This window comes from Perca fluviatilis, chromosome 16, assembly GCF_010015445.1.
Source record: "Perca fluviatilis chromosome 16, GENO_Pfluv_1.0, whole genome shotgun sequence".
NCBI lineage: Eukaryota > Metazoa > Chordata > Actinopteri > Perciformes > Percidae > Perca > Perca fluviatilis.
In genome coordinates this window covers 4,668,097-4,690,596 of record NC_053127.1, presented here as the reverse complement: position 1 = coordinate 4,690,596, position 22,500 = coordinate 4,668,097, and the positions used below count along the sequence as shown (strand labels likewise).

General features: G+C 42.9%; 2 protein-coding genes across 2 annotated transcripts in view; both read left to right on the top strand.

Annotated features, from left to right (window-relative positions):
* LOC120544555 (E3 ubiquitin-protein ligase Siah2-like) overlaps nucleotides 1-22,500 on the top strand; it is a gene marked incomplete at its 3' end in the record, with an annotated part of 540,100 nt that overhangs the window by 131,276 nt on the left and 386,324 nt on the right.
* The window catches only part of LOC120544552 (alpha-1A adrenergic receptor-like), a 52,780-nt gene that overhangs the window by 4,020 nt on the left and 26,260 nt on the right, over nucleotides 1-22,500 (top strand). Inside the window, exons 2-3 of the mRNA XM_039778415.1 lie at nucleotides 2,817-3,068; nucleotides 11,152-11,551. Of these exons, the coding sequence (XP_039634349.1) occupies nucleotides 2,817-3,068; nucleotides 11,152-11,551 (652 nt within the window). The remainder of the gene's footprint in view (nucleotides 1-2,816; nucleotides 3,069-11,151; nucleotides 11,552-22,500) is intronic.

Below are 22,500 nucleotides of genomic sequence, written 5' to 3'. Positions count from 1 at the left end.
TGCACCAATCACAACCGTTGAGGAGGGCTCTACACCAATCACAACCGTTGAGGAGGGCTTTACACCAATCACAACCGTTGAGGCGGGCTCTACACCAATCACAACCACTGAGGAGGGCTTTACACCAATCACAACCGTTGAGGAGGGCTTTACACCAATCACAACCGTTGAGGAGGGGCTCTACACCAATCACAAACGTTGAGGAGGGCTCTACACCAATCACAACCGTTGAGGGAGGGCTCTACACCAATCACAACCGCTGAGGCGGGCTTCTACACCAATCACAAACGTTGAGGAGGGCTCTACACCAATCACAAACGTTGAGGCGGGCTCTACACCAATCACAACCGTTGAGGCGGGCTCTACACCAATCAAAACCGTTGAGGAGGGCTCTACACCAATCACAACCGTTGAGGAGGGCTCTACACCAATCACAACCGTTGAGGAGGGCTCTACACCAATCACAACCGTTGAGGAGGGCTTTACACCAATCACAACTGTTGAGGAGGGCTCTACACCAATCACAACCATTGAGGAGGGCTCTACACCAATCACAACCGTTGAGGCGGGCTCTACACCAATCACAACCGTTGAGGCGGGCCTTACGCAACGATGATAGCGTAGTGTCACCCAGATCGTTGCTCTGATTGGTTGAAGGACTATCCAATGGTGCCCAGAGGCATTTGAGCGGCGTCCGTTGGTGACGCCCCTTTGGAAATGGGCTGTGAATGAAGCTTCCGCAGACCCACACACAGCCTTCTCAGTTACGGTAGGGTTCCACACTGCGAAATACCTCGCGAAATTCGGCCAGCGAAAGTTTGCCTCAGGGGGCGTGGTCGCGAAAACAACACGCAAGACCGCAACATGTTTTTAAATGTCCCGGGCTGTCAGAAGACAGGGCGGTAAAAATGCACAGCAGCAAACCATCGGTAAAATGTTAGCTCATAAATGCTCTGGTAACCTAGCTATGTAGCCTAGCTGCCTCGCTATGCTTACAATGAAATGCAATGTCCGAACATGCTAGCGGGTGACCTGTCGGCTAGCTGAATCATTTTGAGTGTTTAAACTATCTCCAGTGGTCTGTTTGGTGGTGTGTGTTCGCCCTGTTTAAGTTCGTGTGACATATAAACAACAATCCGTGTTGCTACAAGCGTCAATGTTCGCCAATAAAACATGTAATCAAACAAATGCACAAGTAGCCTAGCTAGCTAGCTATCTGGCTAGGCTACAATGAAATCCAATGTCCGAACATGCTAGCGATTAGCCTGTCGGCTAGCTGAAAAGTTTGAGTGTTTAAACTAACATATACAGTGGTCTATTTAGCGGTGTATGTGCCCTGACTAAGTTCGTGTGTCATATAAAACACAATTCGTGTTGATAGAAGTACCGATGTTCGTGTAGAAACATTTTAATCACATCAAAATTTTCATGATACGGCGCTGATAACCTCCGCCATCTTGGTCAGACTTTTTTTGTAACTCCCGCCTCCAAACACAAACACGCGGACCTGATTGGTTCTCCAGTGGTCCTCATTTGAATAAAGTTAAACTTTCGTCAACTTTATTTCGCATCCCCCTCGGCGATTCGCTCTCATCTCGCTCAATCAGGGCGAATTTCGTCTCCATTCAACCTCAATGAGAGCAGAGCGAAATTTCGCTGTGTGGAAACCTACCGTTATACCTGAGAAGGCTCTGGTGTCAACCAGGCTACCTTTTCGTTGGATTTTAGCTAAAAATGTGCACATTACTGGGGTAAAGAGGCCAGCTGAAACGAACAACTAAGTACAAAAATGAAGATGAGTCAAAGCCGTTTTAAAACGTTTTAATACAAAGTGGACAATTCGTCCACAAATCGTTTTTCTTCGTGGTGGCCAGCACAAAATGGTCTATACAAACTCAAGTTCCCTAAGGGGGCCACACTAGAAAATGAGAGAACTCTCTTTTATATAGACCTTAGTGGTCCCTAATACTGTATCTGAAGTCTCTTTTATATAGACCTTAGTGGTCCCCTAATACTGTATCTGAAGTCTCTTTTATATAGACCTTAGTGGTCCCCTAATACTGTATCTGAAGTCTCTTTTATATAGACCTTAGTGGTCCCTAATACTGTATCTGAAGTCTCTTTTATATAGACCTTAGTGGTCCCCTAATACTGTATCTGAAGTCTCTTTTATATAGACCTTAGTGGTCCCCTAATACTGTATCTGAAGTCTCTTTTATATAGACCTTAGTGGTCCCCTAATACTGTATCTGAAGTCTCTTTTATATAGGCCTTAGTGGTCCCCTAATACTGTATCTGAAGTCTCTTTTATATAGACCTTAGTGGTCCCCTAATACTGTATCTGAAGTCTCTTTTATATAGACCTTAGTGGTCCCCTAATACTGGATCTGAAGTCTCTTTTATATAGGCCTTAGTGGTCCCTAATACTGTATCTGAAGTCTCTTTATATAGACCTTAGTGGTCCCCTAATACTGTATCTGAAGTCTCTTTTATATAGACACCTAGTGGTCCCCTAATACTGTATCTGAAGTCTCTTTTATATAGACCTTAGTGGTCCCCTAATACTGTATCTGAAGTCTCTTTTATATAGACCTTAGTGGTCCCCTAATACTGTATCTGAAGTCTCTTTATATAGACCTTAGTGGTCCCCTAATACTGTATCTGAAGTCTCTTTATATAGACCTTAGTGGTCCCCTAATACTGTATCTGAAGTCTCTTTTATATAGACCTTAGTGGTCCCCTAATACTGTATCTGAAGTATCTGGTGGTCCAGTATATATATATATATATACCGTCTGTGGTCCTGTCCCATCCAGGTCCTGGATTACTGGGTGTTTGGGCGGATCTTCTGTGACATCTGGGCAGCTGTGGACGTGCTGTGCTGCACGGCGTCCATCATGTCTCTGTGCGTCATCTCCATCGACCGATACATCGGCGTGCGCTACCCGCTGCAGTACCCCACCATCGTCACCGAGAAGCGGGCGCTGCTCGCCATGCTGGGCGTCTGGATCCTCTCCATCGTCATCTCCATCGGCCCGCTGCTGGGCTGGAAGCAGACGCCATCACAGGTACCCGAAAATACCCATCACGCAACAGTGAAAACTAGGGTGAAAACTAGGGATTATCATCTGCGTCTGTGTTTTGTTTGCCTGATAGCCGATAAAGTTAATTTAAAAGTTTTCTGCTTTGGCTCGGCTAGTGTGTGTGTGTTTGTGTGTGTGTGTGTGTGTGTGTGTGTTTGTCTGTGTGTGTGTGTTTGTGTGTGTTTGTGTGTGTGTGTTTGTCTGTGTGTGTGTGTTTTTGTGTATGTGTGTGTGTGTGTGTATGTGTATGTGTGTGTGTGTGTGTGTGTGTGTGTGTGTTTTTGTGTATGTGTGTGTGTGTGTGTGTGTCTGTCTGTGTATGTGTGTGTGTGTGTCTGTGTGTGTGTGTTTGTGTCGGTGTATGTGTGTGTGTGTGTGTGTGTGTTTGTCTGTGTATGTGTGTGTGTGTGTGTGTTTGTGTATGTGTATGTGTATGTGTGTGTCTGTGTGTGTGTGTGTCTGTGTATGTGTGTCTGTGTGTATGTGTGTGTCTGTGTGTGTGTGTGTCTGTGTATGTGTGTGTGTGTGTATGTGTGTGTGTGTGTGTGTGTGTGTTTGTGTCGGTGTATGTGTGTGTCTGTGTGTGTGTGTGTGTCTGTAAAATGCTCCTAGGTGTGTACTGTGTACGAGCCTAGGAGCATCTTACTAATGCTCTGTTAAAATAACAATGAAATGCTGCGTTATTGACTTTAGACCAGGTTTTTGTTGGTCAATGGTGCCATCACTTCCCGCTGCATCAAGATAACAATACTCCCAGAATGCACCTGAACACACCTCCCTGTAAGACCAGCACGCACAGAATGCACCTGAACACACCTCCCTGTAAGACCAGCACGCCCAGAATGCACCTGAACACATCTCCCTGTAAGACCAGCACGCCCAGAATGCTCCTGAACACACCTCCACACCAAGGGGCCTAGGGGGCTAACCGCAACCATTAGCATGCTAGCATGCTAATGGTTGCATTCTACCTCGTTCTCAATAGCAAAACACTGCTACAACACACACTAGTTCACCATAATCTACCAGAAGAACTACTTCCATGTGCTCCCTGGTTTAGAAGAAGTCTCCCAGCTGATCCTGATCCTTGGAACTGACTGAAGTTGGAGAAACAGGCTTTCTTACTGTCTTGGAGCTAGTTGACTATGATCTACGATCCTGAGGGCATGTGCAACTGCAATCAAAGATAGTATAGAAGAAGAAGAAGAAAAGAGGTCTCACTCTGTAGCTAAAACAGAGACCTGAACACAGGGTGAAAAGAGGAGCTGCAGCAATGTGCAGTACAACAAAAATATGGTGTTTTTTTGAAAATTAAACCATGTAAACCTATTCTGGTACAACCTCAAAATACAGTTATGAAGTTGAAAATGAGTAGAATATGGGCGCTTTAAGGATTTCTTCTTTTGTTTTACGTTTCATTTGACCACCTTCTTATTACCCCGATGACCACTGGTGGACTGTGAACACACCAAGATTATTTGCTTTGCATTCAGGCGACAAAATACAAAAAAGACTGACATTTATTTAACTTCAAAATGTGGAATGAATGAAGAATGTGATATTATGAATGCAAAGAAAGGAAAAACTAACTGTTGTATGTATGTCATTTCATAAGCATGTTGTGAATCGTTAAAGCGCCCATATTCTGCTCATTTTCAGGTTCATAATTGTATTTTAAGGTTGTACCAGAATAGGTTTACATGGTTTAATTATCAAAAAACACCATATTGTTGTTGTACTGCACATTGCTGCAGCTCCTCTTTTCACCCTGTGTTCAGCTCTCTGTTTTAGCTACAGAGTGAGACCTCTTTTCTTCTTCTGTACTATCTTTGATTGCACTCGCACATGCTCAGTAGCTCAGATCGTAGCTCATGTCAGCTAGCTCCATAGACAGTAAAAGAAAGGCTGTTCCTCCGACTTTAGTCAGTTCCAAGGCAGGATCAGCTGGGAGACTTCTTCTAAACCAGGGAGCACATGGAAGTAGTTCTTTTGGTAGATTATGGTGAACTTGTGTGTGTTGTAGCGGTGCTTTGCTATTGAGAACGAGGTAGCATGCTAGCGTTAGCATTAGCGTTAGCATGCTAACGCTACGAGCTAACGGTTGCGGTTAGCCAGCTCGTCTCGGCTAGTGACGTAGAAAGCCGTGCAGATGTTGACCAGCTCACCAGGAGACTGAAGGCAGGACACATTCAGAAACCGTATCTCACTCAGAACACCATGGATGGAGTTATTTTCAAAGTTTGTATGTGTGTGGAAGCACCAGAGACACAAAATAACACCCCAAATCACCAGAAAAAGTGGCGTCAGGCTGCAAGATAGGGCCCTGAGTGTTAGGGCTGTGCAATGAATCAAAATGTAATCGTGATTATGATTTAGGCTCCCAATGATCACAAAAACAGAATAATCGAGAAAAACAATTATTTAGCTTTGCAAGAAAACTTATTTTCTCTTGTGTTCTGAATGAAATAAAGTTTAAATAGGACAAATATTAAGGCAATTTTCACAGTGTTTTTTTTTTGTGATTTATTTAACTTTTCCCACTGTTTTTAAGTTCAATAATTGCAACATCTTTCCAGAAGTCAACGAGTAATCGTGTTAAATTATCGTGATTTCAATATTGACTGAAATAAGCCCTACTGAGTGTTTGGTTTGGTTTGGTTTATTTATGGATATAGAAAGACAACAAGGGGATCCAAGGGATAACATGTAAAAGCGAGAAACACTTTTTTCCAACATGGTCCCTGATGTAAGAGAACAGGACATACAACACATGCAAACACATACAGTCCTAAGATTAAAACAATAAAAAATAAAACTACACATAAAAAAACAGCTAAAACACCATGACCTACCAAACAATACATTTCCCTGTCCCCAATCTAGATTTTATTTCCCCCTAATTATCTATTTTATTCCATAAGTAGGCCCTAACTTTATGTCTAAAATCCCTTTTCGTTACTGCCATTTTGATATGAAGTGGAAGACTATTCCATAAAATAATTCCTGTATAAAAAATAGGATTTTCTGGCTTCGCTATTCACACATTCACACCTTACATGAACGAACACTGGCCCTAGTCTCATGGGCATGTTGAGTATGTACCATTAAAATCTGAAATCCCAAATACTTTGGAGCTACACCATTAATAATACTGCACATATGATTGAGTTTAAGTTGTTCGACTCTAAGCTTAACAGGCAGGAACTCTGTCATGGCGCACGGCCATGTAAACACCGGCAAAAACCTGAATATGTTACCTGGGTGACCCCTTTTCTAACCCGAAATTTTGGTCATGTAAACGCGTATCGGCATATCCCATCAAAAGGAACATTGATTTGTGTTCTGCGCATGTTGTATTCGCAAGGAATCTTGGTCTTTTGAGTAGAGGAACTTCTTGTATGCGCCAGAAAACATAGTTATCCCTCATATTATGTTAAGGGTCAATTTGACCCATTTGCGTTTTTGTGTTGACCAAAATACTGGTTAACCTATCTTTTTCTCCATGAAATTGTATGACATTTCCTCATTTAGGGTCATGAACTTGTTCATAAAATCTGGACACACTGATGTGTAGTGGAATGTCTGTTCAGAGTTTGTATACAAAGATGATGTTGCGGGTCATTTTGACCCAGAGACTTTCAACACCCATTTAGGTGTGTGTGTGTGTGTGTGTGTGTGTGTGTGTGTGTGTGTGTGTGTGTGTGTGTGTGTACGTGTGTGTGTGTGTGCGTGTGTACGTGTGTGTGTGTGTGTGTGTGCGATGCTATTGACGATCCGGATTGTGAATTTTCCTATGATGAAGAGGATTCAGGGGACCAGTCTGGAGTAGTATACATTAGCTGAAAACAATGGGCAGCAATCATCCTCAACATGGACAGCTAAAGATGCTAACATAAAATGGTCAACATCAAATCACTGACGCCAAGGCAGACTGTCATCAAGATGACTCCAAGCCCCATGACCAACTTGCAGGGGAGGTGTGTATTTCAAAAGAAATGGAAGTCACTGGATCAGATTGACTTGCATGCATACATTGAAATCCTAGTCCTGCTGCGTCCGCAGCATCCACCCATGCTCTGCAGCGCCATGTTACATCCCGCAACACCCTGCTGTGATGTTCATACGCACAGAGTAGTCAGGATCCGGTATTGGAGACTGCACTACTCAGTATGACACGATGTGCCCTGCTATGACATGAACTTCCATGACTACCTTCAAAGTCACTGTTCCATTATCTCTAATGTGACTATTATCGCCACTGTTCATCACACCCCAAACCGGCCCCGTCAGACACCGCCTACCAAGAGTCTGGGTCTGCCGAGGTTTCTTCCTAAAAGGGAGTTTTTCCTCGCCACTGTAGCAACAGCCACTGATAATGCTTGCTCTTGGGGGAATTACTGTAATTGTTGGGGCTTTGGAATTTATAGAGTGTGGTCTAGACCGACTCTATCTGTAAAGTGTCTCGAGATAACTCTTGTTATGATTTGATACTATAAATAAAATAAAATTGAATAGTATTAGCTGGAGTGTACAAGTCAAAGGGAGAAGCAATTGTCAGTCTGTGGAATGATGAGAGTGGAAGGCCAATATTTCTAGCAACAACGTCTTTGGAGTCAATTCATACGAAAGCTTGGGTGTTCTGCAACACCAGAGCTGGTCGAGTGAAAGAGACAAACTAGCTGAGATCAGAGATGTATGGGATGAATGGGTCAACATGTTACCTGTCTTGTACAATCCTGGTCCCCATGTCACTGTAGATGAACACCTTGTTCCATTCAGGGGGCGCTGTCCCTTCTGACAGTACATGCCCAACAAGCCTGCCAAGTATGGCATCAAAATATGGGCATCCTAGGATGCCAAATCTAGCTACTATGCATGGAATATGCAAGTGTATACCGGAAATATTTTCACTAAATAATTGGTAAAAACAGTTTTGGGGGAAAAAATGTTTGTGATGAGGAAAAAAAGTTTGTTTTGAGTGTATTTGCACTGTACGGGTCATTTTGACCCGTAACATCATCAATGTCATTTTTTTTCAACATAATACGAGGGTTATAATAATAATTATATACTATAATAATATAGTTATATATATATATATATATATAACTATATTATTATAAATGATATTGATGATGTTACGGGTCATTTTGACCCGTAACATCATCAATGCCATTTTTTCAACATAATACGAGGGTTATAATAATAATTATATACTATAATAATATAGTTATATATATATATATATATATATATATATATATATATATATATATAATGTCAATGCAGAAAACCTGCGCGCAGTATACCGGAAGTAAACAAGAAGTAGAGGTAAACATTATACACTGTCTATGTAAGAAGGAGAGGTCAGACTCTACAACACCTACACCACCCGATAATTGTTGTAGTTATTTTTATTTTTGTTTTTTTTCGGGTCCTGTCTCAATCACCCACCACTCAGCACGGCTCTATGTATATATTTCTTATTATCTGTATTTATATTTTTCCATCTGTATTTATATCTTTTCCATTCCAAGTACTTAGTTTTTCAATATTATTTATATTATGGTCACACTTAAATATAAATATAAATATAATTTATATTATGGTCAATTACTTTCGCTGTTAAGTAATTGACCTCTCGCCGGCCCCTCCCCCAAAACGGCCATTGTCCAATCACACATCATAGCAACCGTTACTATGTGAGCAGGTCCGACAAACAAGCAAGATGGTGAAGCGGTGCGCCCACGGCGTTTGTAAATCGGACACTAGATACCCCGAGAGATTGTCTGGAGGATTCATTTGCACCAACGTGTTTACTATTTGGCAGCCTGAAAACTGGTATTAAAGGCTGGAGAGAGAATGAGGAATGAAAAGAGATCATGCGGTCAACAGTGTTGCCGTAGTAAATCGGACTCCAGCTGAAGTTTATAGCCTACATCCTTGACACATGTATTCTATAGTCCTAATAGTAATATACAGGCTTATATTGCAATCTCTTAGGCCTACATGTAGGTGTACTTATATTTAAATAAACACACACTAGCTGAGTTTATGCAGTGTCTTTTATTTTACTCGTTTTTTTCATGAGTCAGAACGAGGCAACAGCTGAGGGAGAGCTGGTGTCCTCCGCCCCCCCGTGCTGGACCCGGTCTCCTGACAGCAGAGGGGCTGGAAAAACAAGCCGAAATAACTCTGTCAATGGTACAAATAAATCGTTCACGTTCAAGAGAAAACGTTTCATAAATGAGGGCCAACGTGAGCGGTGCCTACAGTGGATAAAACCGTGTGGACAAACGTGTTGAACATTACGAAGCATAAATACGTCTGCTCAAAGCTAAGGCTAACAGCTAACTAGTTACCGTGTTGTCTAGATCTACTAACTAGAGGCAAGAACACAAATTGGACCAAAGTTATGATTATCATGGATATCATTGCCAGAATGTTAACCTCCTCTCTAAGCTAAGTTTAACGAGCCCTTTAGCTTTAGCCAACATTAGTTAACATGTTAGCTAACGCTAGCTACATTTGCTGCTGTTGTGTTGGGTCTTTGAGCTCCCCAACTTTATTTTTCGTCAGTTTACAACAAAGTCGAACATTTGAATATATCCCTCCACTGCATACTGTAACCCCTTTTGCCTCGATCTGGAGGATATCGCGGAGGTATCGCTCCAAAAAAGGTCACTGACACGCACGGGTATACCTCCTCCCGTCATGGCAATCTGTCGCGCTGGTCGTGTTTGACCATTTGTTAGTCGGACGTAGCAACAGTAACTAAGGGGGGCGGGGCTTGGCGAAAGGCTAATTAAACAACACAGACGGTGCGTTCACTTGCAGCTGCCGTTGTCGGAATTCATAGATATACAGTAGTAGTACTAGTAGTACTAGTAGTACTATGTTTATATGGTCGGAATTAAACAACACAGACGGTGCGTTCACTTGCAGCTGCCGTTGTCGGAATTAAACAACACAGACGGTGCGTTCACTTGCAGCTGCCGTCGTCGGAATTAAACAACACAGACGGTGCGTTCACTTAAAACAGGTAGCCTCGTGGTGCATTCACAGTAATTGTAAAATACCCTTTTCCCATCTGGGGTTCAACAGCAATTTACTGGTGAAATAAGTTATTGTTATAGTTATAGTTATTACATTATTATTAAATCTTTAATTTTGACCATGGCCTTAGCAATAAACAAGTCACTGACTGTTGTTTACTACCCTTATTTTTTTTCTTCTTCTTTTTTTTTTTTTACTTTATTGAAAAGTACCGGTTCAGGCACCGGCACCGTTTTAAAAGTATCAATTTAGCACCGGAATCGAAAAAAAACCAAACGATACCCTAACCCTACCAAATAGTGACCTTAAAGTGATGGTTCGGAGTAGTTTCACCCTAGGGTCCTTTGCACCATGACCTCGAGCCAAACACCCCCCCAGAAGCTTTTTTCACCTGGGTCTAACACTGGGCGAGTTAGCGTAGAGTAGCGTTAGCCGCTGAATAGCTTAGCGCAGGGGCTAATGGATCCACGTTTGTATCTCTTAAATGACCCCACTAATAATGCCCGAAATGATACCAAAGGTCTACACTAGTACAAATAGGTTATGCTCTCATAAAACAATGGATTGGAAAGTTTGTAAGTACACCAGAAGTTTATGTAAATAACACTTGCCTGCTCTCTTCTGCTCTCTGCTGTTGTTGTTGCTGCTGTGAGTCTAACTGCAGGTAGCAGCAGCAGCAACAGAAACGAGAAGAGGCAGAGCAAGTGTTCCTTCTGGTGTACTTCAATCTATCGTTTATGAGTACACCATATATATACTGGTGTAGAAGTTTGGTATCATTCGGCAACGTTGTCATTTAAGATACGTAAAATAGCTGTCGTCATTAGCCTACGCTTCGCTTTTTTCAGTAAACTAACGCCAATGTTAGACAGATGACTTATCTCTGCTAACCGAAAATTGACAGCTTGTAAACGTAGTCAGTGAAGTAATTTGAAGGTAATTCACAGTTTGTTGAGAATGTTTCTAATCAAAGTGCCGCTCTGCTGGCCTCCCCCCCCCCCCCTTTTTGCAGGACGCCACCGAGTGCGCCATCACCCAGGAGCCGTTCTACGCCCTCTTCTCGTCGCTCGGCTCCTTCTACATCCCGCTGGCCGTGATCCTCGCCATGTACTTCCGCGTCTACGTCGTGGCCAAACGCACCACCAAGAACCTGGAGGCCGGCATGATGAAGGAGCGCATGGCGGACTCCAACGAGCTCACCATGCGGATCCACTGCCGCAGCCAGCAGATCCAGGAGCTGTGCCCCGCCAACGCCAACGCCAACGCCGGGGGCGGGGCTTCGGCCGCACGCAGCTCGCTCACCGTCAAGCTGCTCAAGTTCTCCCGGGAGAAGAAGGCCGCCAAGACGCTGGGCGTGGTGGTGGGCATGTTCATCCTCTGCTGGCTGCCCTTCTTCCTGGTGCTGCCCATCGGTACGTTCAATGCTAACCGTTGGTTCTAATGTCAGCTGTCTGTCTGTCTGTCTGTCTGTCTGTCTGTCTGTCTGTCTGTCTGTCTGTCTGTCTGTCTGTCTGTCTGCCTGTCTGCCTGTCTGCCTGTCTGTCTGGGGTTTCTGCAGGTCTTATGTCTTTTTTCAGGGTTCATATGTTTTGGAAAAAAACCTGGAAAAGTTATGGAATTTGAAAAATGCTAATTCAAGGCCTGGAAAGGTTTTGAAAAAATAAAAAAACCCAGAAAGTTTTGGAATAATAATAATAATAATAATATATTGAATTTATATAGCGCTTTTCATGACAGCCTAATAATAATAATTAATAATAATATGTGATTAATAATAATATGTGATTAATAAATGTATTTTCATGTCATCTTAACCTCAGCGTTGTATTCAGGGAGAGATATTATGAATCCCACTATGAACCACAGACATTATCATTCATGTTATAGTTAAAGCGCCCATATTATGCTCATTTTCAGGTTCATAACTGTATTTTAAGGTTGTAGCAGAATAGGTTTACATGGTTTAATTTTCAAAAAACACCATATTGTTGTTGTACTGCACAGCTCTCTCTCACTGCTGCAGATCCTCTTTTCACCTGGTTTCTGTTTTAGCTACAGAGTGAGACCTCTTTTCATCTTCTTCTTCTGTACTATCTTTGATTGCACTCGCACATGCTCAGTAGCTCAGATGTAGATCATGTCAGCTAGCTAACTCTATAGACAGTAAAAGAAAGGCTGTTTCTCCAACTTTGGTCAGTTACAAGGCAGGATCAGCTGGGAGACTTCTTCTAAACCAGGGAGCACATGTAAGTAGTTCTTTTGTAGATTATGGTGAACTTGTGTGTGTTGTAGCAGTGCTTTGCTATTGAGAACGACGTAGCATGCTAGCGTTAGCGTTAGCCGGCTAACGTTAACGCTACGAGCTAACGGTTGCGGTTAGCCAGCTCATTTCGGACTGTGACGTCACAGTCCGAGCCGATTTTGACCAGCTCACCAGGAGACTGAAAACAGGACACATTCAGAAACCGTATCTCACTCAGAACAGCATGGATGGATTTATTTCAAAGTTTGTATGTGTGTGGAAGCACCAGAGACACGAAATAACACCCCAAATCACCAGAAAAAAAGTGTTTTTTTCATGATATGGGCACTTTAAACCTCTGAGGGGAAACTTGTATTCTTATTGGATAATGTCGACTGACATTTACAGGAACACACAGTCATGGAAATTTGCCAAAAAGTCATGAAAAAGTACTGGTTAAAATGCGTACGTTTTTGATCATAAAGCAGGTCAATGTGCTGTATATCAGTGGTTCTCAAATGGGGGTACGTGTCCCCCTAGGGGTCCTTTGGAGGACTGCATGGGGTCCGTGTCCCCCCTAGTTCAACATGTGTCAAACTCGAGGCCCGCGGGCCAAATCCAGCCCGTATATTAGTTTGGGTTCACAATACATTTTGGCTCGCCTAGTTGCCAAACCCCAAAAACACAGGAAAGTGTTTTTTAAACTGCAATTACCTGATATTATAAGCAGTATTTTGGGCAGCTTTGCCAACTGTGAGACTCAGAAATTCCCCCAAAAGCAGCAGAGAGAGAGAGTTTTTATATTCAATTCTATTTTATTTATAGTATCAAATCATAACACGAGTTATCTCGAGACACTTTACAGATAGAGTAGGTCTAGACCACACTCTGTAATTTACAAAGCAGAAATTTACACACACAACATATTCAGGCTGTTGTTAAAAATCATCGTTTTGCTTGATTTGCTAGATTCTCTGACGGCTAAAGGAACTCTTTTGATGCCTTTCGTAGGGCTTCATGTCGACAAAAATGTGACAAAAAGCGTACAAAAAATGTCGGAAAAGCAACAAATTTACAAAAAGGTGAGAAATGTCTGAGAAAGCCACAAGAAAGTCTGAACAGAAACAACAAAAATGAGGAAAAAAAGCTACCAAAATGTTTTAAACTCTCCATGTCTGGCCCCTTGGTGTGATTCTCTTTTTCCAGCGTGGCCCTCTGGGAAACTGAGTTTGACCCCCCTGCCCTAGGGGTCCTCTGGAGGACTGCAGGGGCTACATTAGATTTTTTTGGCTAAATGTTTTTCATTTCCAAGGCTGTAGTTACTTCTACTGTCTTTATTTTTCTCCAAGTTTGTCACTTTTTTCAAAGTTTTTGTCGCTGTTTTTGAAGTTTTTCACCTTTTTTTTTGAATGTTTTTGCGTTTCGGGGTTCAAGCCTGAACTACAGACACAAGTATCTGCGATCAGAAATGTTCACTTTAGACTTTTTGGAGAGTTAAACTGTGATTGATGATGAGAAAACATTTCAGAAACGGCATATTATTTTAGTATTCTTCATATTTTGAATATTTTGGCCTGAGCAGCGATGCCTAAGGGTCCCAACGTGTTTAGTCACTCAGACACACACACACACACACACACACACACACACACACACACACACACACACACACACACACACAAACACACACACAGAGAAACACACACACACACACACACACACAGAGAGAGACACACACACACACACACAGAAAGACACACACACACAGAGAGAGAGACACACACACACACACACACACAGAGAGAGACAGAACCACACACACACACACACACAGAGAGAGACACACACACAGAGAAAGAGACACACACACACACACACACACACACACACACACACACACACACACACACACACACACACACACACACACACACACGAGAGACAGAGACACACACACACACAACAACAACACACCATCACACACATAACAACAACACCACACACACACACACACACAACAAACACACACACACACATCACACACAAACACACACATCACACACACAAATACAGACAGAGACACACCACACACACACACACACACACAAACATACACACATTCACAACAAACACAACAACACACAAACACACACACACACACACACACACACACACAAACCAACAACAATCAAAAACACAACCACACACACAACAACACCACAACACACACAACACACCACACCACACACACACACAGAGAGACACACACACACACACACACACACATCACACACACACACACACACAGATAACATCATCACACACACAAACAGATACCACACACACAACCACACATCACACACCAACACATCACCAGACATCACACCACAAAAACACACAAACATCACACACACACAATAACAACACACACACCAAACACACACACACACACACACACACACACAGACACAAACACACATACACAGACACAAACACACACACAACCGACCAATCAGGAAGCCAGAGTTGCTAGGTTGCGTGTTGTGTTGTCACGGTAACAGAGAGGGGATCGGGACACTTGTTGTCTCTGTATTCTCCCACAACATGGCCCTTCCCTCCGGCTGATATCTCAGATCACAGCTGATCCTGGGATAAGTCGAGCTGGACAGGAAGTTCTTCGTGTTCGTAAACACTGAGCGGACTGTGTCCGAGCCAGAGAATGGCAGCAGAGACAGCTCTGAGAGACTGAGAGACAGCTCTGAGAGACTGAGAGACTGAGAGACAGCTCTGAGAGACTGAGAGACTGAGAGACTGAGAGACTGCTCTGAGAGACAGCTCTGAGACAGCTCTGAGAGACAGCTCTGAGAGACTGAGAGACTAAGAGACTGAGAGACAGCTCTGAGAGACAGCTCTGAGAGACTGAGAGACTGATCTGAGAGACTGAGAGACTGAGAGACTGAGAGACAGAGACTGAGAGACAGCTCTGAGAGACTGAGAGACTGATCTGAGAGACTGAGAGACAGCTCTGAGAGACAAAGACTGAGAGACTGAGAGACAGCTCTGAGAGACTGAGAGACTGATCTGAGAGACTGAGAGACTGATCTGAGAGACTGAGAGACTGCTCTGAGAGACTGAGAGACAGCTCTGAGAGACAGAGACTGAGAGACTGAGAGACAGCTCTGAGAGACTGAGAGACTGAGAGACTGAGACTGAGAGACAGCTCTGAGAGACTGAGAGACTGATACTGAGAGACTGCTCTGAGAGACTGAGAGACTGCTCTGAGAGACTGAGAGACTGAGAGACAGCTCTGAGAGACTGAGAGACTGCTCTGAGAGACTGAGAGACTGAGAGACAGCTCTGAGAGACTGAGAGACAGCTCTGAGAGACTGAGAGACTGAGAGACAGCTCTGAGAGACTGAGAGACAGCTCTGAGAGACTGATCTGAGAGACTGAGAGACAGCTCTGAGAGACTGATCTGAGAGACTGAGAGACAGCTCTGAGAGACTGAGAGACTGAGAGACAGCTCTGAGAGACAGCTCTGAGAGACAGCTCTGAGAGACTGAGAGACTGCTCTGAGAGACTGAGAGACAGCTCTGAGAGACTGAGAGACTGATCTGAGAGACAGCTCTGAGAGACAGCTCTGAGAGACAGCTCTGAGAGACTGAGAGACAGCTCTGAGAGACAGCTCTGAGAGACTGAGAGACTGAGAGACAGAGGCTGAGAGACAGCTCTGAGAGACTGAGAGACAGCTCTGAGAGACAGAGACTGAGAGACTGAGAGACAGCTCTGAGAGACTGAGAGACAGCTCTGAGAGACTGAGAGACAGCTCTGAGAGACAGAGATTGAGAGACTGAGAGACAGCTCTGAGAGACAGCTCTGAGAGACTGAGAGACAGCTCTGAGAGACTGAGAGACTGAGAGACTGATCTGAGAGACTGAGAGACAGCTCTGAGAGACTGAGAGACTGAGAGACTGAGAGACTGATCTAGGAAGACGCGGGAAAGAGAAAAAAGTGAGGAGCCCTGCACTGACTACGCTTCTATACATGCATAATTTAATTTGTATACACGCAATACATCTTATGTTTTCCTATATACTCATAATTATATAATTAATAGTGCCCATAAGCCCATATATCTATATAACCAAAATCAACCGAAATAATAAAATGCAAGCTCTTATAAGCACCTATACAATTTGTATACACTTCATACAATGTTTTTCCTAATCACTCCAATAATGCTCATCCTAAGCACTTCCATACACTTCCCAGTTCTTTTACAACGTGCCTATTAATTCCATACCTGATAACCAACCCAATAATTCTAATAATGCTTCCTATATTCCATATATTCGTTCTAAGGTTCCATAAGGTTCCAATTTCCTAGTAACCAAACAAAACCACACAAAAACCAAACCTAAACAAAATGCCCTATATATAATTTCCTATATAATTTAAGTAATTGCCTTAAGCAAATTTCCTTATTAATTCCATAATTCCTATATAATGCCCTATACAATCCTATATAACAAAAGCTCCTTAAGCATATAAATCGTCCCTTGCAATCAACCCAACACGCAACCATAACTAAGCAAAATATATAATCTTATAAGCACCTAACAATCCCTTTATACTCTATATAATTTAATAATTCCCGGTATAAATTCTATATATCTATAATTTATAAATTTTCCTAATAAGCATATCTATAATTCCTTAATAATTTAATACATGCCCATATACCATATAAATAAAAACAAATGACAACAAATCCACATCTGGAAGCAAAACAAAAAACACTCCAAAATAAAAGAAAAAACTAAGCATCATAAGTCTTAAGGTTAATGCCCATCAATACCTAATGCCCCTAACATTCTTTCCTATATGGCAATTCATAATTTCATATACTCCTCTTCCATATCATATAATCTAATAATAGTTTTCCTATATAATCTATAAATCCATATAATCTATATAATTTATAACACCATAATTAAGCACTCTATATAATTCCATACATACACTGTGGAATTCCACCTCCCATAATCTATGTTAATCATATAATCGTCTCTAACTATACACCTATAATCATATACAGCTTCCTTAACATTTATACACAGCCTATATATCTATAATGTTTCCTATATAATGCATAAGCACGCTTCCTATACACCTATATAATTCCCATAATTCCATATAATGCCTTTACACTCTATAATGTGTTAAGCACCTATACACTGCCTATAATAATCAGTTCTTATACCTATATACGTTTTAAGGTTCCCATAATTCCATAATGCCTATACACTTCCATATATCCTATATACCTCATAATGGGTTAATCAGTTTTAAGCATAATGCTACACCATAATAATTCCATAAGCACCGCCTTAAGCAATTTAAGCACATAATGCCCATACACCGCCCCATATACGTTTTATAATCCTAATTTGCTATAATAATCATATAATCCTATAAGCACGTTTCCTATATAATTCTATATAATTTATACATGCTAACTGTATAATGCATAATCCTATATATTCTATAATTCCATATACGTTTCCTATATAATTTATATAATGTTCTTAAGCACTCTAAGCACGTATTAATTTAATTTATAACGCCTTTTATAATAATTTTCCTATATTAATTTATATAATGCCCCTATACACCATATAACTGCCTTATTAACACTCATAATCGCCTTATATAATTCCATAATGTTCTTTTGGCATAATCATAATGTCTTATAATAATCATAATGGTTAATTTATAATCATATAATTCCATTTCTGATGCCCGCAATGTTGCATGCATCAACCGCATGCCATCAACATTTCGGTATCTGCATGCATTCGTGCATGTTATATATATTAATTCCATCTATATAATCGTATATAATGTTCTTATATAATTCTATAATGTATATAATTCCCATCTGGCACTGTATATAATTTATAACCCCATCTTAAGCACTGCACCGCCTGGCACCATAATTTGGCACTATAAGCACCATCTCTATATATTCATGCTTACACCTATACAATGCCCTTTTAAGGCTAATTCATACACCTATAAGCACGTCTTACAATAATCTCCATATACACCCATATAACGCTCCTAAGCACCTACACCCCATACACCTAAGCACCCATACACCGCCCTATACACCTATAATCCTACACTCCATACACCTGCCCATACACCCCATACACCTATAATCCCATACACCCCATACACCCCATACACCCCATACTGCTTCCATATTAACTCCATATAATGCTTCCTACATAATTCCACCCATAACTTCCATATACGTTTCCTATATAATCGACCCATACAATCTCCATACACGCTTCCTATATAATCCCATACATACCTTTATATTAATGCTCCCATAATAATGCTTCCTATACACCTATACACCGCCTATTAATCTATACAATGCTTCCATACACTCCATATAATCCCATCCATAATGCAGCCTTATACACGCAAGCTCCTATATAATGCTTCCTATACACTCCATACACGTTTCCTATACACGTTTCCTATAACTCCATACACCCCATACACTATACGTATACACGTCTTATACATTCCATACACGTTTCCTATACACGCATAATCCCATATAATCCATACGTTTCCATAATAATTCCTAATGTTCCTATTCCCATACACGTTCCTATACACGCACACTTCCATACACCCCATACACGTTCCTATACACGTTCCATATTAATTCCATACACGTTTCCTATAATAACTCCATACATAATCTCCTACCCCTTCCTACACGTCTCTAATGCTTCCTATACACTCCATATATCCCATGCAATCTTCCCATACACCCATCTAATCCATATACGCTACCACATACACGTTTCCTATACATCCTAAGGCAATACTCCCATCCGGCTAATCCTATATATCCGCCCATACACGGTCCTATACACCTACACCCTACACTGTTCCTATAATAACTCCATATACCTCTACACGCCATACAACCATAATCCTACCTCTGCTAATACCCTACACCTACACCCCATACAATCCCATACACCCTACACCCATATAATCCCTATCACATCCCATCTCCGTCCCTACACCCTACACCCTACACCACACCCCTATAATCCCTACACCCTCCTAGCACCGCTCCACCCTAACCTATAATCCCATCACCGCCAAATCCCTTTACTCCAAATCGCTCTATAATCGCCCAATCGCTTACGTTCCTTTCTAATCACCATCAATCCCCCCTAGCACCCCCTACCCTTTTACGGCACCCCATAAGCGACCTATATAATGTTCCTTTATACCGCATACCGGCACCTATATAATCGGCCCCTAATCTTCAATCCTCCATATACCCATAATCTAAGCACGTATACACTCCACCGTATATAATCGCCCCGTTCTATACACCCATAACTCCATACACTCCATAATTCCATATGACCCCATAGTATTAATCGCATACAATGCTCCTCGTAGCGGCTAATTCCATACACTCCATAACGCCTTACATTCCATACACGCCCCATAATGCTATGTCCCATACACGTACACCCCATATAATGTATAATTCCATACAAGCCCTCCTAATCGCATACACCTATACACTCCATAACTTGGTTACACCTATACACGCCCTGTATGTAATTCCATGTTCCCATAATCCATCCTACACCTCTAAGGCACGCAGCCCCATACACCCATACAATTCCATAATCCATATAATGTTCCTATACACTCCATAATGCTCCCATACACCTATACACCTACACCTATATATTCCATACACCGCCCCATACACTCCATACACGTTCCGGCATACACTGCTACACCCATATAATCGCCCCATAATCGCCCGGCTACACCCATATACGCCCCATACACCCATATAATCGCCTACACCTATATACACGTGCCCCTACACGTTTCCTTACACCGGTATAATCCCATATAATGTTCCTATACACCCCATATTAATCGCCCATAAGCACGCATAATCGGCGCACCTACACCTATAATCGCCCCTATACACCCATACACCTATACACGCAGCCCCTAAGACCCATATAATCGCCCCATAAGCCCCATATTAATCGGCTAACTCTATATAATCGCCCGGTGAGCACCGGTTAATCGGCGGCATGCGCCCCGGCATTCCATAATCGCCTTCATATACGCATAATCATATACGCATAATCGGCGACCGGTTAATCGGCATAATGCGCCTTTGTTAATCGGCACAGCCCGGTTAATCGGCGACTCTGCCCGGCGACCGGCGACCGGCGGCACCGCCTGGTTAATCGGCTACGTTTCCCGGCGAGCACCGGTGTCGGCGCGCTTCTGCAAAACCGGCGGCACCGCCCTGGTGCATCGGCACCGCGACCGCCTGGCGGCTTTATACGTCCCCTGCACCGGTATAATGTGCCCTGGTGAATCTCTATGTTCCTGGCGACATCGGTGACTGTTTTCGAGACTGACCGCTATGCTTTGATGTTCAGCAGGTCAAATGTTAGACATGATGTCATCAATCAGACAGCATCATTTCATGTCACATACAAAAGCTCTGTATCTGTATGTATATGTGTGTATCTGTGTGTATCTGTGTGTATATGTTTCTCACACACACACACACACAGACACACACACACACACACACACACACACACTCTGAGAGACTGAGAGACTGAGAGACTGAGAGACTGATCTGAGAGACTGAGAGACAGCTCTGAGAGACTGAGAGACTGAGAGACTGAGAGACTGATCTGAGAGACTGAGAGACAGCTCTGAGAGACTGACAGACTGATCTGAGAGACTGGGAGACTGCTCTGAGAGACTGCTCTGAGAGACTGAGACTGAGAGACTGATCTGAGAGACTGAGAGACAGCTCTGAGAGACTGAGAGACAGCTCTGAGAGACTGAGAGACTGAGAGACAGCTCTGAGAGACTGAGAGACTGAGACTGAGAGACTGCTCTGAGAGACTGAGACTGAGAGACTGAGACTGAGAGACTGCTCTGAGAGACTGTGAGACTGAGACTGAGAGACTGCTCTGAGAGACTGAGAGACTGAGACTGAGAGAATGAGAGACTGAGACTGAGAGACTGCTCTGAGAGACTGAGACTGAGAGACTGAGAGACAGCTCTGAGAGACTGAGAGACTGAGAGACTGCTCTGAGAGACTGAGAGACAGCTCTGAGAGACTGAGAGACTGAGAGACTGAGAGACTGCTCTGAGAGACTGAGAGACAGCTCTGAGAGACAGAGACTGAGAGACAGAGACTGAGAGACAGAGACTGAGAGACAGCTCTGAGAGACTGAGAGACTGAGAGACTGAGATACAGCTCTGAGAGACTGAGAGACTGATCTGAGAGACTGAGAGACAGCTCTGAGAGACTGAGAGACTGAGAGACAGCTCTGAGAGATTGAGAGACAGCTCTGAGAGACTGTGAGACTGAGACTGAGAGACTGCTCTGAGAGACTGAGAGACAGCTCTTAGAGACAGAGACTGAGAGACTGCTCTGAGAGACTGCTCTGAGACTGAGAGACAGCTCTGAGAGACTGAGAGACTGCTCTGAGACTGAGAGACAGCTCGAGACGCTCTAGGACTGAGAGATGAGAGACAGTCTGAGAGACTGAGAGACCCTGAGACAGAGACTGAGAGATAGATGAGAGACTGCCTGAGAGACTGAGACTGAGACAGTCTGAGACTGAGAGACTGTCTAGACAGCTTGAGACTGAGAGACTGAGACAGTCTGAGACTGAGAGACTGCTCTGAGAGACAGAGACTGAGAGACTGAGACTGAGAGACAGCTCTGAGAGACTGAGAGACTGAGAGACAGCTCTGAGAGACTGAGAGACTGCTCTGAGAGACTGAGACTGAGAGACTGCTCTGAGAGACTGAGAGACAGCTCTGAGAGACTGAGAGACAGCTCTGAGAGACTGAGAGACAGCTCTGAGACTGAGAACTGCTGAGACTGAGAACAGCTGAGAGCTGAGACTGTCTGAGACTGAGACTGAGAGACTGCTCTGAGACTGAGAGACAGCTCTGAGAGACTGAGAGACAGTCTGAGAACTGAGAGCCTTCGAGACTGAGACT